Source organism: Echinops telfairi, unplaced genomic scaffold (assembly GCF_000313985.2).
Source record: "Echinops telfairi isolate 266 unplaced genomic scaffold, ASM31398v2 ScPeMD7_3533;HRSCAF=4204_1, whole genome shotgun sequence".
Classification (NCBI taxonomy): domain Eukaryota; kingdom Metazoa; phylum Chordata; class Mammalia; order Afrosoricida; family Tenrecidae; genus Echinops; species Echinops telfairi.
Genome location: NW_022107432.1, coordinates 31,433,769 through 31,449,469, shown reverse-complemented (window position 1 = coordinate 31,449,469; position 15,701 = coordinate 31,433,769). Strand labels below are relative to the sequence as shown.

Below are 15,701 nucleotides of genomic sequence, written 5' to 3'. Positions count from 1 at the left end.
GGGCCACCTCCTCACCCTGCGGCCGCCGCTGGAAGATGTCTCAGGAGAGGCCCACATTCTACCGGCAGGAGCTGAACAAGACCATCTGGGAGGTGCCCGAGCGCTATCAGAACCTGTCCCCGGTGGGCTCGGGCGCCTATGGCTCCGTGTGGTGAGTGTCGCGCGGCCTGAGGCCAAGGTGGGCAGGGGTGGCCCCTCCAGCCCGACGGTCGGGCCTGCCCCCACGGCTCAGCGATGCGCCCAGCGGCAGGAATTTTCCTCGGGGGGCGGCCTCGCTGCTCCTTCGAATTCCTTCTTGCGCCTTTGCAGCCCCATTGGCACGCCGTGTAGGTGGTCAGTCGTGTGCCGGACGCAGTTGCACGCTGGGTGGGGGTGGGGGGTGGGGGGTGGAATTCGCCCACGGCTCGCACCCAGCGCTGCTGTAGCCCCGGGGACAGGGACCGAGGGTGCCCTCCGCTCGGGGTGTCCCTGCTCGCGTCGAACACAAGGGCCCTCTCCGGAGGCGTGCCCAGCCCGGGGCGCCGGAGCCGGCCATCCGAGCGGACCAGCATGCAAGCAGCAGCAGGGCAGAGCCCGGCTGGGCGGCTGCGAGCCCCCGAGCACGATTGCCAAGCCTGGACGCGCTCCCCGGGCTGTTTTGCAGAGCTTTGTTGCAATCCCGCTCGGAGCAGCGTTCGTGTTGAATTGGCACGTGAATTCGCAGAGAGCTTAAAATACTGCCTTTATCTCGGAGAACACCGTGCCAGCTTGAGTGGTGTGTTTCCGATTCGGTTGAAAGCGTATTTCCTTTTCTCGGAGGGGGGCTGGGTGGTGGTGGTGCCTCTGCGGGCACCCTGCTGTTGAAGAAGCAGGCGCCTCACTGACCGCTGACGGGCTTCTGCTCGCTTGAAGTATTGTTTCACAAAACGGCTTTCTCATTGGGAGCGAGTGACATTCGGGACCCTTGGGCGTTCTCAAGATCAGAAAGTGAACCCTTCAGCAAAGTATTGCCAATCGTTTTGAAATTGTGGCAAGCCCTAACGTATTGTGTTTATAAAAGCCCCCTTTAGGGCGTTTGCCAGGAATCGTATCCCCCTTATGACCCAAAGTACCAGGTGATTTTCGGGTCTTTTAGCACAAGGAGGAAGAGACGCGTTGCCATGTTCAACCTTTCCTTTACGACACGAATGTGCTCTAAATGAAATTGGTCCCGGAAAACGTGGGGCTTGAACTGTTTCTCCAACTTCTCTGCTTTCCTCGGTTTTAAGGACAGTGTTTCAGACTTACTATATCGTCTGGGTGCTCCTGCTCCAAAATGTACCATCAGATTTCCTCATGAGCTCTCTCCCACTCTCGGGTTTTAGTAATTCCTGTGCATGCAGCATTGCAAAGGGCCCGGCAAAGTAAGTTTTTGCTTAAAACAAATTCCAGTTCTTGAATGTGTTCATCTTTAAGGATCATTCCTGTGTTCCTTAAAGCCCTATCATGAATTTCCTGTTTGGTAGACTCTTCTGGGTAATTGTGATTGTGCAACCGTGCCCTGCAGCAGATCATATTGCAGTTTCTAGTTCAGGCTGTTGATGTTCTCTTGCAGAAAGCACCAGGCTTGACATCTTTCTCTTGTTTTTACTGTATGACAGTTTATATTTTAACGGCATTTGCAGCCCTTTGCATTCATAATACTTGTTATTTCTTGGTTTGCTGCTTTCCAGAGATATTATTTGGATCTTTGTTCCTTTTGTAGTTCATTAATTTACCGTCTTTTCATTGACACGTTTTTGTTTTTGTAATAATCAGGTTTTTGTTGCTAGTATTTAAGATTTTTTCCCTTTTTTAATTTGTAAAGCTTTATTATTATGTTAATACCTTTATTGACATTTAATTCACATATTATACAATTCAACGGTTTAATCATATTAGAGTTGTGCAGTCATCACCACAATCAATTTTAGAACATTATCTTCTGAACATTATTATTTTAGCGCCCTTTTTCCCCTCAGCCTCACTTGCCACAGCCCTAAGAAAGTATGAACCCAGTTACAACTGTCTATAGATGTACCTATTCTGCATTTCACATACAGAAAAACATGTCTCCCCTGCAAAAAAACAAAACAAAACACAACAACGAAAACAAAATAGAAAAACCTCAACTTAAAAGAAAGCAGAAAATATTAAAAACTAAAACAAAATTTAAATACTCAAAAGGGAGAGCAAATGATAAGGAGTTAAATTTTAAAATAACTACATCTTCATTAATCTAACTTTCAATGTACTCTATGTGATAGGAAGGTGATTCACATCCTGAACTAGGACATATGTAAATCATTGATAGATAGATGATAGATAGATAGATAGATAGATAGATAGATAGATGGGTTTTGAACTCAAACTTAATTGTAACTACTTAGAACAACTGGTTCTTATGATGTGGCCCTACTCAATACTTGCCCTCATGAAAAGATTGCTGAAGATGTGAGTGTTGTAGCAAAGTGTGGTGAAGGAATAAGGTGATACCTAGCTATCAGACAGAATAGCATCTGGGGTCTTAAAGACTCATCTTAAAATAAGCAGTCTAAGTGAGGTGTCAGCTAAGTCCACACAGAAGACAAACACTAGCCTGTGTGATCCAAGGATTGTAAATAATAAAATCCAAGACTGGAGGAGGGACAGTTTTAGAGCTTAAATTTTGAGTATTCAGTTTGCAGAAAACTGTGGATGACAGTGAAAGCCCCAAACCCATTTACAGGGTTCCCAAGTGGAATAAGCCTCTGGTGAATCCATTTAAACTTTGATGGAGTGATAGAGTAGAATAACTCAGCTAAAGGGAATTTAGGTGAATTTGATATTGAAATGTTTGCCAGCAACGCTTATTTGGCATGAATTAGCTCTGCACTAGAAAAGAGAACAAAATTTACAATAAAGTGACACTAAAATGAGCCCTAATCCTTCAGTAGTACTGTACATTTATACTTTACAGAAACCAGCAGTATCTGTCATTTGGGAGTAGCTTTATTAAACAAATTTTTTTAAAATAGGCAATATTCTATTTTTATATTTTTATCTTTATAGTTGACATTTTATAAAATTAAAAGTAGATAAAAGAGTATTTAGTGAAAATTTTCCCCCTCTCACTTTTTGTTCCCAAGCCACCCTTTCCTCTTTTGCAGAAACATTCACTGTTAAGTTTTTGTGTTCTTTTCAGAGAAGCCGAGGTGTGTTTGTTTTTTCAAGTAGTATTTCAACCAGTTATATTTAGGCGGGATCTAAAATGCAGCCACAGTCCCAAGGTGGTATAAAGAGTAATGAATTGGTCAGCTAACTGAAAGGCAGGGTGGAAGTTCAAGTCTACCCCGAACTACTTTGGAAGAAAAGCCTGGTGAGCTTACTTTGTGGAAAAAACATCCATTTAAGACCTGGAAGAGCACAGTTCTGCTCTGAAATGCATGGGCTTATCATGAGTCAGTCTACTGGAAAGCAACTGGTGTGAGAGGGAGTGAGAGACAATGCTGTGTAGTATTGGCACAGGAAAATACAACTGAAATTATTTGAAAATTTACTATTAAATATGATGTACTGAATATCAGAATAACTATCCTCTAGTTCTTTAATATTTCCTCCTCTTACTATTATGGTCTTAGTTTTACCTCATTAATCTTGTTAGACCTGCGTATGTTCATTTATATAATTAAGATCATTCAATGCATGAAATTCAAGATAGATAAACCCTTCAGATATAGTAATGGGAGTAAGGATTCCCAGAGGGTAAAGGAAGAGGTGGAGGGAGGGGGAACTGATAGTAATGATGACTGTATAATTCCACTCCAGGGGAATGAATAACCGAATTGTAGGTGAACAGATACATTGGATGGTGTAAAATATGGCAAGTAATAATAATAATAACAATATATAATATAATAGTAGGGGAGGGAGGAGATAAAGTAGAACTGATATCAAAGAGTTCAAGAAGAAAGAAAATGTTTTGCAGCCGATGGTGGCAGCAATTATACAATTATGCTTGATCTGATTGAATTATGGGTTGTTATAATATCTGTAAAAGCTCCCGATAAGATGATTTTTAAAAAGAACATGGATTTACAAATAATTGTTATCTTAGAGTAGTTGTTTGCAGCTGTGTTTTTCCCCCAATGAGCAACGTTTCAGGTGTGACCAAACGACAATCACACTCATCGATGGCCTTTGAGTCAGTTCTGATTCAGCGTGCCTATAGGACAGTGGGGGTAGAACTGCCCCAGTGGTTTCCAAGGCAGTACCTCTTTATACAATTAGAAAGCCTCAAATTTCGCCCTTCAGGTGTGCCAGAAAGCATTTTTTTAGAACTTCTCAGAATTTACTTGAGTGCCCTTGTATTTGTTATCCATCTGAATTCTTTGAGAGCACATTTGATTTTAGGGAGTAAGATAAAGGCCAACTAGAATCCTAATGATTCTGAAATTTTCATTCAAGTCTGGTGGGAAAAAATCAGGAAATCAAGTTGGTGATAATATTTTGAGACAAATAGAAACACGCCGATAAAGTAGTGACACAGCCTCTGATGTGGCTTGAAGGACTGTGCCTGTAGCCTAGCATCCCCCACCACCCCCTACCCCTGCAAAATAGAATCTCTCCTAGTGTCTAACGGGATGCAGCATCATTGAAAACTATATTCAGTTTCCTAGTTTGCTTACCTGGAGTGTGCTTGATGTGTAATTTCTCTTTCTTTTGAGCCCATTTTCTTTATCTTAATTTGTAGACTGCTTAGTAAAGAGCAAGTGACAGCCTGTGTGGTGGGCAACTATGAATCCAAGATGAAGGAGCCAGAGTAAAGAAGTTTGACAGGGGTTTAAAAGTGTGTCTTTTCCTTGCGTAAGGTGAAAGGGAACTAAGCTAAGCCCTGTGCATTTTAAGGAACTTTGTGCATTGTCTTTGAGGGGAAATGAAGCAAAATTGCTTTAAGAATACATTGTTGCAAGGCATTGATTTTGTGGTTTTGGGACAGAAGGGGAGAATCTTTGTGGTGACTTTAAGGAAATATAAAGAGGAACTTAAAATGCCTTTCCCCTGGGGTACGGTTGTTCCAATGCCTTGCTCTTGATTAGGGGAGGCCGGGCCCTGGGAGTCATAAATAGGGTGATGAGAGTCGAGGACTCACTCAGTCATGTATTCAGCAGTTTTTCCTGAACCGACTTTTGAGGTAGTGCTGAACACAACAGCTGGGACAATCCCTTCTTCGTCTGAAGGAGTTTATGTCCTCGTGGTCAAAACTACTGTGGATTGCTTACTGTGTTTCGGGCCTGGTACAGGGCACTTGAAGTTTGCCATCAGTGTATGAAGTATATCATTAAAGCCTTTAAGTACAGTGGTTCTCAACCTTCCTAATGTCGCGACCCTTTAATACAGTTCCTCATGTTGTGGTGACCCCCCCCAACCATACATTATTTTCATTGCTACTTCATCACTGTAATTTTTCTACTGTTATGAATCGGGCGACCCCTGTAATTTTGCTACTGTTATGAATCGGTCATGACCCACAGGATGAGAACCACTGCTCTAGTGAGAAAATGGCAAAATGTTCTAAGAACTCCCTACATGCTTTGTAGAACAGGGTTATATGTAATATTACCTAGAAATAAAGGTGAAACCACTTTTTGTTTGGTTGTTTGCTTTTTAAGTTAACAGCTATTCATGATTTAAATCTTTCTTTTGGAATGAGCCAGAATACAAATAAAAAACACGCAGGGGCTTCAAAAAGTTCATGGGAAGGTGGAACTTTCCCACAAACTTTCTGAAACCCTCTTTTGTAGACCGTCCTTTTATCCCCCAAGCATCCTCAGTAAGCAGGCATGTAAAAATATCCTGCCAGACATGTACACATTCATAGTAAAGTCCCATTCTTCTTCTCACTCCTAGTTAGCACCTATGTCTGTCTGTCTATGTCTCTACTCAGATTACTGTCATTGTCAGAGTGCACATATAATAAATAGTATTTACCTCTTTTGTCTGTACCTCTTGTAATCCCCCCACTGACCTCCCTTTTATTATGTATTTCTATGTGCAAAGATGATATTTTCAACTCCTGACCCTGGAGAGCAGTGCCAATCACACATGTAGTGGTGATAGATAGTAGGCTCATGTTGGTGTTTCTCCCTATTTCCTGAGCAAATGCTCTCAGTACTAGTAAGATTTAAACATTATAACAAATATTGATATTTATTGAGGTATAATGAGTATTAAAAGAAAGAGTTTAGTCTGCTTGATGATAGTCATATTTTACCAAATCACATTTTTCCATTGGCTTTCATCTTCAAATAAGGGTATCCTGGACCTCTGACTTTTCAGTTCTCTAGTTTAAATTCTTGGTGTTGAGGAATATTCTGCCTCAAATGATCTATACTGGCTTTGCCCTTCATGGGCAACATTGCACTGGAGTAGGGCTCCTGGAGTTATGGTTCAAAGGTAGAAGAATTCTCTGCGATATTAGAGTTCCTTGGCTCGGATCACAGAGTCTTTGCTGGGCTAGGTTCCACTCACTATAGTAGTAACTGATAATATTTGTAGGATTTTACAGGTTACAAAGTAGTCTCATTCAAAGCGTTATTGAGCCCTTGGTAGCTAAAAAGGATGGGACTTTTCTACTCCCACCTACAGTTCAGTCTTGGGGCAGTTCTCCCCTGGCCCTGTAGGGTCGCTGTGAGTCAGCGTCGACTGGGTGGCAATGAGTGTTTTGAGTGAGCTTGTTTTGTTATCTGGAAAGAGCAGGGCGTGGAGAAGAGCATCGTGCTTGGTAAAGTAGAGGGCAGCAAAAAAGAGGAAGGCCCTTGACGAGATGGATTGACACAGGGCCTGCACTGATTGGCTCAAACACAAAAACAGCTGTGAGGATGACACAGGACGAGGCAGAGTTTCCTTCTGTGGTACACGGGGGCACTACGAGTCGGAACCGACCCGACAGCACCTCACAACAACCACAGCAGCTGGTATTGTCACCTACCTTATGGGATTCGTAACCTATGCTGCTAGGTGAGGAGCAGGAGTCATCACCATGGAGAGGCCGCCTGGGCAGAGGGCGTGGTTCTGGGGTTTCAACACTCCGCAGTCTTTTCCTGCAGGTTGTGGCTGCTGAGGTGGTGTTGTGACACCTATGCTCCTTTCCTCCAGTTCTCCATTTGTGAAGAAAGAGGCGTCACCTGACTGTAGAAAACCAATCCCGCCCCAACGGTTGCCCAGATCAAGAAGAAAAAAAAACCCCAGAGAATCATTTAGCAGGACAAAGAGTTAATTTCTGAATTTATGAGTTTGAAATTCTTCACTGTCCTTTTTTGTCAAGTTTGTGTCACAAGTATAGAACTAACTGCCTCCTGGAGCCTTTGAGAATACACTGGAATTTTGCTCCTACCGTAGTGTGAAATTTGGTTGAAACCTGTTCCTATCCAAGAGGTATCATTAACATAGTGGCCCCAAAACCTCCTCACAGAGGCCATCCCTGTGACTTGGAGCCTAGGGAGTTTTTCCCGATGGTTGTAGCGTTACTTAGAAGTCATGTCCACATATTTCCAGGACTGAAACAAAACAGGCATGAGCTGTGTTTTCTAAAATGCACTTTGGCTAATAAAGAAGCTTATCTTTTCACTCTTGCACTACTTCTGTAGAACAGGGCTTCCACAAATTAACCACAAAAGAGGAGTTGGTGGGAAACCTCCATTACCCTTCAGTCCCATTTTTCATAAACTTGTTGAAGTCCCCTTGTGTGTGTTAGAGATGTAAAACAACCAGTTGCCCAACCTTGAAGCCTTTTAGCGATTTCTTCTAGGTAACAGGAGATGGTGGTCTGTAAATTGTGCAGTTTTGACAGACCATGGATCTGCACAGGCTCTAGTCCTAGGCTGACCATTGAAAGAAATACAGAAGAGGACGAGCCCAGGATGATGCCTGCTTTCAGCTCTGGGCGAATAGATCATTTTAGTGCCAGTTTCTGAACTGTGCTATGATATTACAGGGCTCAGGATTGCCGTGCAGGAAAGGCAGGGTCACGCTACTTTATGTGAAGACGGGACTTTATGAGTTATATAGATACTTGAGCATCTATTATGTATGAGTCACTCTGTGTTTTATGTTTTAATGAGTCATTCTTTGGATGCTAACGACGGGATCTGAACAAAACAAACATTTCTGACCTTAAGATGCTATATTCTCCAAAGGAGAGGAGAGTAGTAGTGGGAATAGACAATAAATAAATACATTTTATTGTGTGTCATATGATAAGTGCTGTGGGGGAAATGAAGCGAGCAAGTATTGTAGAGTATTAGGACGGCTGTGGTATTTTTTACACCAAAGTGGTCAGCGTAAGGTTCAGTGATAAAGTGACATGGAACAAAGACTCGACCTGAGCGAAATAAAGGGTAAACACTGTTTAGACCTGCGTGTGTGTGTGTGTGTGTGTGTGTGTGTGTGTGTGCATTCCAGATTGGAGCAGCAAGTGCAAATGCCCTGAGACAAGAGAGTGGTTAGTGGTTCCCTAGGAATAGTTAGGAGATCAGTATGGCTGTACCTAGATGAGCTAGAGTTCACTTTGAATTAGGATTTGGGGGAGGAGAGGCAAAGACGTGGGAATTGGTGCACAGAGTCCTGACTTTGCCCCACTGCCCCCGTTCCAGCAGGCCCGGGGTATTAGAGCTGGTGCTCTAATTTGCTCTATTTGCTCCCACTGCCCTCAAGTCGATTCCATCTCTTAGTGACCCGTAGGGTAGAGTGGAACCGCCCCTGTGGGTTGCCCAGACCTGACCTCTTTAGGGCAGTAGAAAGCCTTAGTTTTCCCCATTGAGGAGGCTGGTGGTTTCAACCCGGGTAGCAGCCCTGCTCATAACCCACTATGCCATCAGGGCTCTGGAAATTCCAGAATATCCCAACCCTTTCAAGTGGGATTAGCTTACTTCATTATTTCAGGTGTAGTATTGCTAAAAGGAAGGAGCAAAGTGATTATTAGCCCTAGGGCTGTTGATAAAAGATTATCCTGGTGACAGGTTCCGTGCTTCTTTGGGTTACTAGGTTTCATTACTCTTGGATCATATTTTAAAACTCATTTTAATCTTCCTTCAACATTTAATATCTGGTTTAATTTCCATTTTTTAGCCTTGTATTTGCTAGGCAAATATTCCTCCTTTTCCCCATTATAATAATTTTAGTAGTGCTCAGCTTGTTGTTACCTATCCACTTAGTGGCTTGGCTCTGAGGCCACAAGGACTTCACTCTTTGTTAACGTGAATAAATCTTACAGATTGAAAGATTATGTTGCCATGTAACCCTTTAAGAGCCTATAAGATTATTCCCCCCCCTACTTTACATTGATAAGCACCTCACTTTCATCAGAGCTATATCCCCACATTGCTGCTCTATCATTTCGTTGCAAAAAATAAGTTTTCCTGCAAACACAGATTCCCATGGCAACATAACAAAAAGGTAATAGAGCAAATGTTTATTTTGTCTAGACCTACTGTCTGAGTAACTTTAGACCTGAACACATTGACTTCTGTTACTTTGAGTGACGTTTATTACAGGGTTTTTTTTTTAATTCAAAACCTCCTTTTGTTCCATGTCACTGCCGGTTAGCATGAAAGAAGGTATGTGCATATATGTGCCTTATTCTCAGTCTACCCAAAAGTATGCATCCATTTTTCAAGCTTTCCCAAGCTTATGGCCCACAGCACATGACCATGTCCCACCTCTCCCAAATGGCATGACAATCGTCCCCCCATTTTTTCCTTGAGTTCTTTAATGCAGTGGTGTCATTGCCAGGAGCTGTGCTAGGTATTTCTGTTTGTAAAGATTTTTAAAAAATCAAATTAGTGTGTGTGGGGGGGGTCCCCTACTTTTGAAAATAATTCGTCTAGAGAGGATATCCTTGGTACTGGTATTTCCTTGCTGATTACTTTGGCAATCTGCCATCTTTCCTGAGTTCTGAGTTCTTAAGTTGTAAGCTACATTTCGATTTTTACCCTTCTGAGTGGCATAGTGGTTACATGTTGGGCTGCAATCGCAAGGTCTGCGGTTCAAAACTACAGTTACTCCAAAGGAGAAGGACAGGCCTTTGATTTACCTAAACTGCTAAAAGTCTTGGAAACCCACTGGGGCTGTTCTACCCTGTCCAATAGTCACTATGAGTCAGCATTAACACAATGGTTATGAGTTTGGGGGGGTTTGTTTGTTTTTAAATATGTCAGACTCTTCCATGTCTCTCTTAATTTCAGTGACAAACTGGTTTGTTTTGTTTTGTTTGTTTGTTTGATTGTTTTCAACATCTGGGGCAAATTCATTCAAGGGTATTTGTTGGAAATGAGCGTCTATCCATTTGATGACTCAGATCTAGAAAGTGAGGATGACGTTAGTACATGCTCCCAGGTCAATACTTGTTTTGATCATTTAAGAGCTAAGGGAGGTTATGTTTTAGTAGGAAAAAGGGCTGAGCGTAAGGGTTCATTAGATCCTTAACCCAGCCCTACACTTCCACTTCTGGTGGTGTGTCTGCTTTGACTCTTGTCATCTGCAAAGCGCACACATCCTAATCATGACCTCCTTCTTAACCATGACACTCAGCTTGAGGTGTCTAGCTTATGCAAGAATTTATCAAACTCGTCTTTCTTACTAAGCATCCCTATTCCTGTAGGTGAACTAACTTGATTCCCAGATATACATGATGTTGACTCATTGTCCCTAATTATCTTTCTCCTCTTTAAGTTCAAATTCAGGCCAGATTATTTCAGCAGTCACTGCCTTATTCTTAATATTTCCAACAGTCATTATGAGATCTTGACACACCCTTCGTCTAAGGCTTAAGGAATCTTGAACTGTGTTGAATTTATGCTTTTGAGTAATTTCTGTCTGTGTTTTTTTCTCCAGGCTGCCGAGTGCTGGTCAACATCTTAGTGACCTTCCTGATATTGTATAATAAAATTTAATTCCCTGTAGGGTCACTCTGAGTCAGCATTGACATGATGGCAATAAGTTTGAAAATGATCTTTATATATCACTTCTCGACCTTTTGGCTAAGATCAAGTGTAGAAAATGATCTTTATATTACATTCAAGTGTTTTATATTGATTTACTACTGATAATGCCATTCTCTGATTTGACATTTTAAATTGGACTTGCTTCATTTCTGATTTCTAATTTAGTGTTCTAAGGACCCTTGGTGGCATAGAAGTTACATATTGGCTTGCCATTTGCAAGGTCCCCAGTTTGAAACCTCCCATATCTCCGAAGGAGAAAGATGGAACTTTCTACTCCTGTAAACAGTTGCTGTCTTGGGTACTCACAGGGGCAGTTTTACCCTGTCCTGTAGGGTCATTATGAGTCAACATCCACTCAATGGCAGTGGCAATTTAATATTCTGGGTACTTTGTGTTTTGAAATGATGAATCTTGATAGATTAAATGATACTGATATTAACAGCAAAATGGGAAAATTTGGCAAATTAAGAGAACAGGCAGTAAGTACTATGAGCATTTATCAGATTGTGTTTACATTCCCATATCTACAGTTTCTCAACTTTGACACTACTGAAGTTAGGGGTCAGATAATTCTTTATTGTAGGGGAGCTGGTTTATGTATTATAGGATGCTTACAGCTTCTCTTTCTCCTATCCACTAGTTGTGATAACCAATATTATCTTTAGACTTTGTCAGTACATGTCCCCGTGGGGGAGTTAAATTGCTCTTGATTGGGAACCATATATAATAAGCCTGTATATTTGCATTAATTGGACTTGAGTTAGCACTAAATAAATAACTTGAATCTTCCACTTCCATAAAGACATGAGGGTAAGTAAAAAAATATTGGTACTGGCGTTCCAGTTCTTACATGCACGGGTTTATTCCAAACAAAATGTATTTCAGCATATCTCTGCGATTAGTGGACACCCGCAGACAAGTTCTCTCGGTAGCAAACTCGTTTTTGTCTCATCAGGATGCATAGAAAAAGAAAAAAGAAGGATAATGTTTATATATTGGGGGCGGGGTGGATTTCAAGGTCAGGGCTAATACCAAAAGTTTAACACAACTCAAGGGCCTTCTTTCCATATCATTGAAACTTTGCCACAAACTTACAGGAATGTTGTCCCACGTAAAGCAGCAATTTTGAGATGGGTCAAGCATTTTAAGGAAGGTCGGGAAGACCTCAAAGATGAGCCAAGCATGGGGAAACTGCCAACTTCAACGAATGAAGACACCGTGGCTGAAGGCCAGAAACTAGCAGGAGACTATAGCATTCCCATTGGTGTGGGAGCTACCGATGTCAGGATCTCACACAACTTGGCATTTTCCGTATACGCAAACATCTTGACCTCAGCCAGCTTGCTGCTCTGTGGGTACCAAAAATGTTGCACAAAGACTGCTGGTTCAAAGAGCTGATCTCTCCATCATTCTTTTAAGCAAGATTAAAGCAAATGAAGATGATTTGGTGGAATGTAACATAACTAGGAACGAGTGTACCAGTAAAATCCAGATAGCAGGGTCCAGCTGCTAAGGGGATCTGTGGGGCCTATGAAATTCAAGGCCGGGGTCAACTCAGCAAGTTATAGCAGCTGTTTTGGGGGACTCCAAAGGAGTAATCCTGATAGATTTTCTCAAAGGACACAGGATGATCACAGGGGCTTTACTATGAGGAAGTTTTAAAAAAAATTGAAAACTGCACTGATGTGGAAAAGGTCAGGAAAATTGCATCGTGGCACTTTTTCCCATCACAGTAATGCACCCACTTATTCTTTGAGGGTAGCGAGGGCTGTCCTATGAGGATTTTGTTTGGAAACTTTGCCCCATCTACCATACAATCCTGCCCCTGCCCTGTCAAACCTTTTTTTGTTCCTGAAGCTCAAAGAACATTGAAAAGGAGCACACATTGAGTCCCTTGAGGATGCCAAAATGGCTGTTTGACGTGGTATATAACTCACAGACGGCAGAAATCTTCAGGAAAGGGTTAGAGAGACGGAATCCCTTCCTCATAAATGTGTCGACATAGAGGATATGTTGAGAAACAATCGCTTCACATTTTGATATTTTTGTTTCATAAAGGCACCTGCACCAAAACCAAGCTCACTGTCATGGAGTCGATGCTGACTCACAGCGGGCAACCCTAGAGGACAGGGCAGAGCTGCCCCATGCGAGTTTCCGAGTCCAGAACTCGCTGCAGGAGTAGAAAGCTCCATCTTTCTCCCTGGGAGAATTGCGGACCTTGCAGTTAGCAGCCCAACACGTACCCACTGCCACCAGAGCTCAAAATGTCTGAGTGGTTTTGTTGTAACACTTTTGACTTACCTTTGTGGAAAACTATTAGACATTCTGCTTTGTTCATTGGAACCTCTCTATGCTTGTTTTCCGTGATTTCTAGGAGGATGACAGCACTCCTTCCTAGATCATGGCAACTGGAAGAGCCCAATGATGGGAGGACTCACGTAGCACGCTTGGGAGAGGCAGGGTTTATCATTGGGTCGCTTGGGAGAGGCAGGGTTTATCATTGGGTCGCTTGGGAGAGGCAGGGTTTATCATTGGTTCGCTTGAGAAACCACTCGTGGTACCGAAGGGGATCGGCTTTTCCACGAGTCGTTGCTTTTTTTCATTGTCATGGTCCACCTTAATGTGCTTTGAAGGTTTTAAAAAAAAGAACACTATGTCGGGACATTTGCTTAAGTTCCAAACCAGCACTATTTCCCCCTGTGTCTCTTCTGCTTTTCCTTTCTGGATCCTTTCTCTCCCATCCTATTTCTCAATATCTAGCATTTTTGAACCCTGAGAGATATCATGCTGGGTGGAAAGCCACAAAGTGAGCTGTAAACAAACCAAGGAGGGAGAGAATTATATTAAGAATTAGATTTCTCTACAATTTTGAAGGCCTTTGTATTTAGGAAGGTTTCGCTTGGTTTTTAAAGAACCAGACATAGCAGACAGAATTTTCAGGTAATCATGTAAATTTCAGATGGCACTAACTCAGGAAGATTGGCCTTACTGGGTTCAGGCTGCATTATTTAGGCACATATATCATGTAGTATATTATAGAATGCCGTTTCTGAAAATTATGTGCAATAGTGTCTTAATGACTGAGGTTGTGTCAGTGACTGACTTTAGTGTCACATTGTATACATATTAATGTCTTGTAGATCCTTTTCTGAACCAAAGAAGCCAAACTCATTGCCATCGAGCCAATGCTGCCTTGGCTTTGGGATTCCAAGACTGTAACTGTTTACAGGAGTCGAAAGTCTTTCTCCTGGGTTGCTGCAAGTGGGTTCAAACTGCTGACCATGTGGATTGCAGCCCAACGCGCTACCACTACCCTACCAGGGCTCCTACTACTCCATATAGTCTGCTGGCGTGATTTTTCTTGTGTTTCTCTAGTTTCTCTTATTTTATTCTTTGACAGGATTTCTTCCTCTTTTCTTTCTTTGTCATCAACAGAAACTCTCCTTTCTTTTCCTGTGCCCTTTCCTTTTGAATCCATTACCTGATTCAGGCTCAACAATAGCCTTGCCTGTATTGTTCCAAATGTGTACTTTCAAATATAATCTTCCGAAAGTCGAGCCTTTTCAGTTCCAGGTCTGTTGAGCGGTGATGTGTTATGCTTTCCCTTGGTTACTTTCCTACACACGCCCTCTCGCTATTGAATACTTGCATGGTTCAGCTAGGTACTTAGGCTGATACTGAAGGAAATGTAACATTCACACCGATGAGTGGTCATGAATCAATCAGAGAAAGAGCAACTTAACCTGAAAACTTGTATGACTCTGGAAATTTGAGATTGTGTGTGTGTGTGTGTGTGTGTGTGTGTGTGTGTGTGTGTAATACTCATTTGTGTTTTAGGTTTGCTGTGGTAGTGAATGAAGGACTGCAAGGTCAGCAGTTCACATCCCTCACCTGCTCCTCGGGAGAAAGATGAGGTAGTCCGCTCCTGTAAAGATTTACAGCTCCAGAAGCCCCGGGAGCCGTTCTACTTTGACATGGGGTCACTGTGAGTCAGAATCGACCCCACACAGTGGGTGGGGACTAAACAAAATCTATTGTTCATCCCTTAGACTGTGTCAGCCTGCCAGCATATCATAAAAACGTTTAACAATTTAAAACGTAACTAAGGAGACACATTTAACTGACGTGAAATATTAGTGCACTGTGCATTTGAAAAGGTATTGATTTACGTAGAGACATGGGGACATTGAGGGCTCCACTAGTTAGAAGGATTTCATGAAGGAGTAAGAATTAAAGACTATTTTGAAGGATGGGCAGTGGTATTCGAAAGGAGGCACGGGCAGTTGGGTGTTTTAGAGAAGAGGAGAAACCTGACTAATGGCATGAGTATGAGAAGGACCGGCCTGACAGGAGAAACATCTCAGACCGGGGGAACCCGCTGTGGTTCTCATCCTGCTTCTGCTTCAACTCACCCTTGGAGTTTGTACGTGTCCAGGTGCATGAATCCTACCCCCAGAAATGAAGAATTGGATCTTAAGAGGGATTTAGCAATTGCATTAAAAAAAGAGTGTGGCTTGCAGCTAAAACAACTTCTAGGCCTCAAGAGAGCTGTTAGTTGTGAAACAGCGAGGAAGTATTACATTCTGTCTGGCTGGGGTAGGCAGAATGGATTAGAGGAAGCTACTTTGCTGCTTTAAAAAACTTGTTAGTATATATCTGTTCATATGACTCCCTGGCTAGATCTCTCAGTTCATTGAGGCCAATAATTACTTGCTTTGGTAT

At 42.4% G+C, this 15,701-nt stretch overlaps 1 protein-coding gene across 2 annotated transcripts in view; it reads left to right on the top strand.

Moving 5' to 3' along the window:
* Positions 1–13: 13 nt before the first annotated feature.
* MAPK14 (mitogen-activated protein kinase 14) overlaps positions 14–15,701 on the top strand; it is a 91,387-nt gene continuing 75,699 nt past the window's right edge. For both annotated transcript variants that reach the window (XM_004710733.2, XM_004710732.3), the window contains exon 1: positions 14–151. In XM_004710733.2, coding sequence (XP_004710790.1) covers positions 36–151 — 116 coding nt within the window. In that variant the 5' untranslated portion in view covers positions 14–35. The remainder of the gene's footprint in view (positions 152–15,701) is intronic.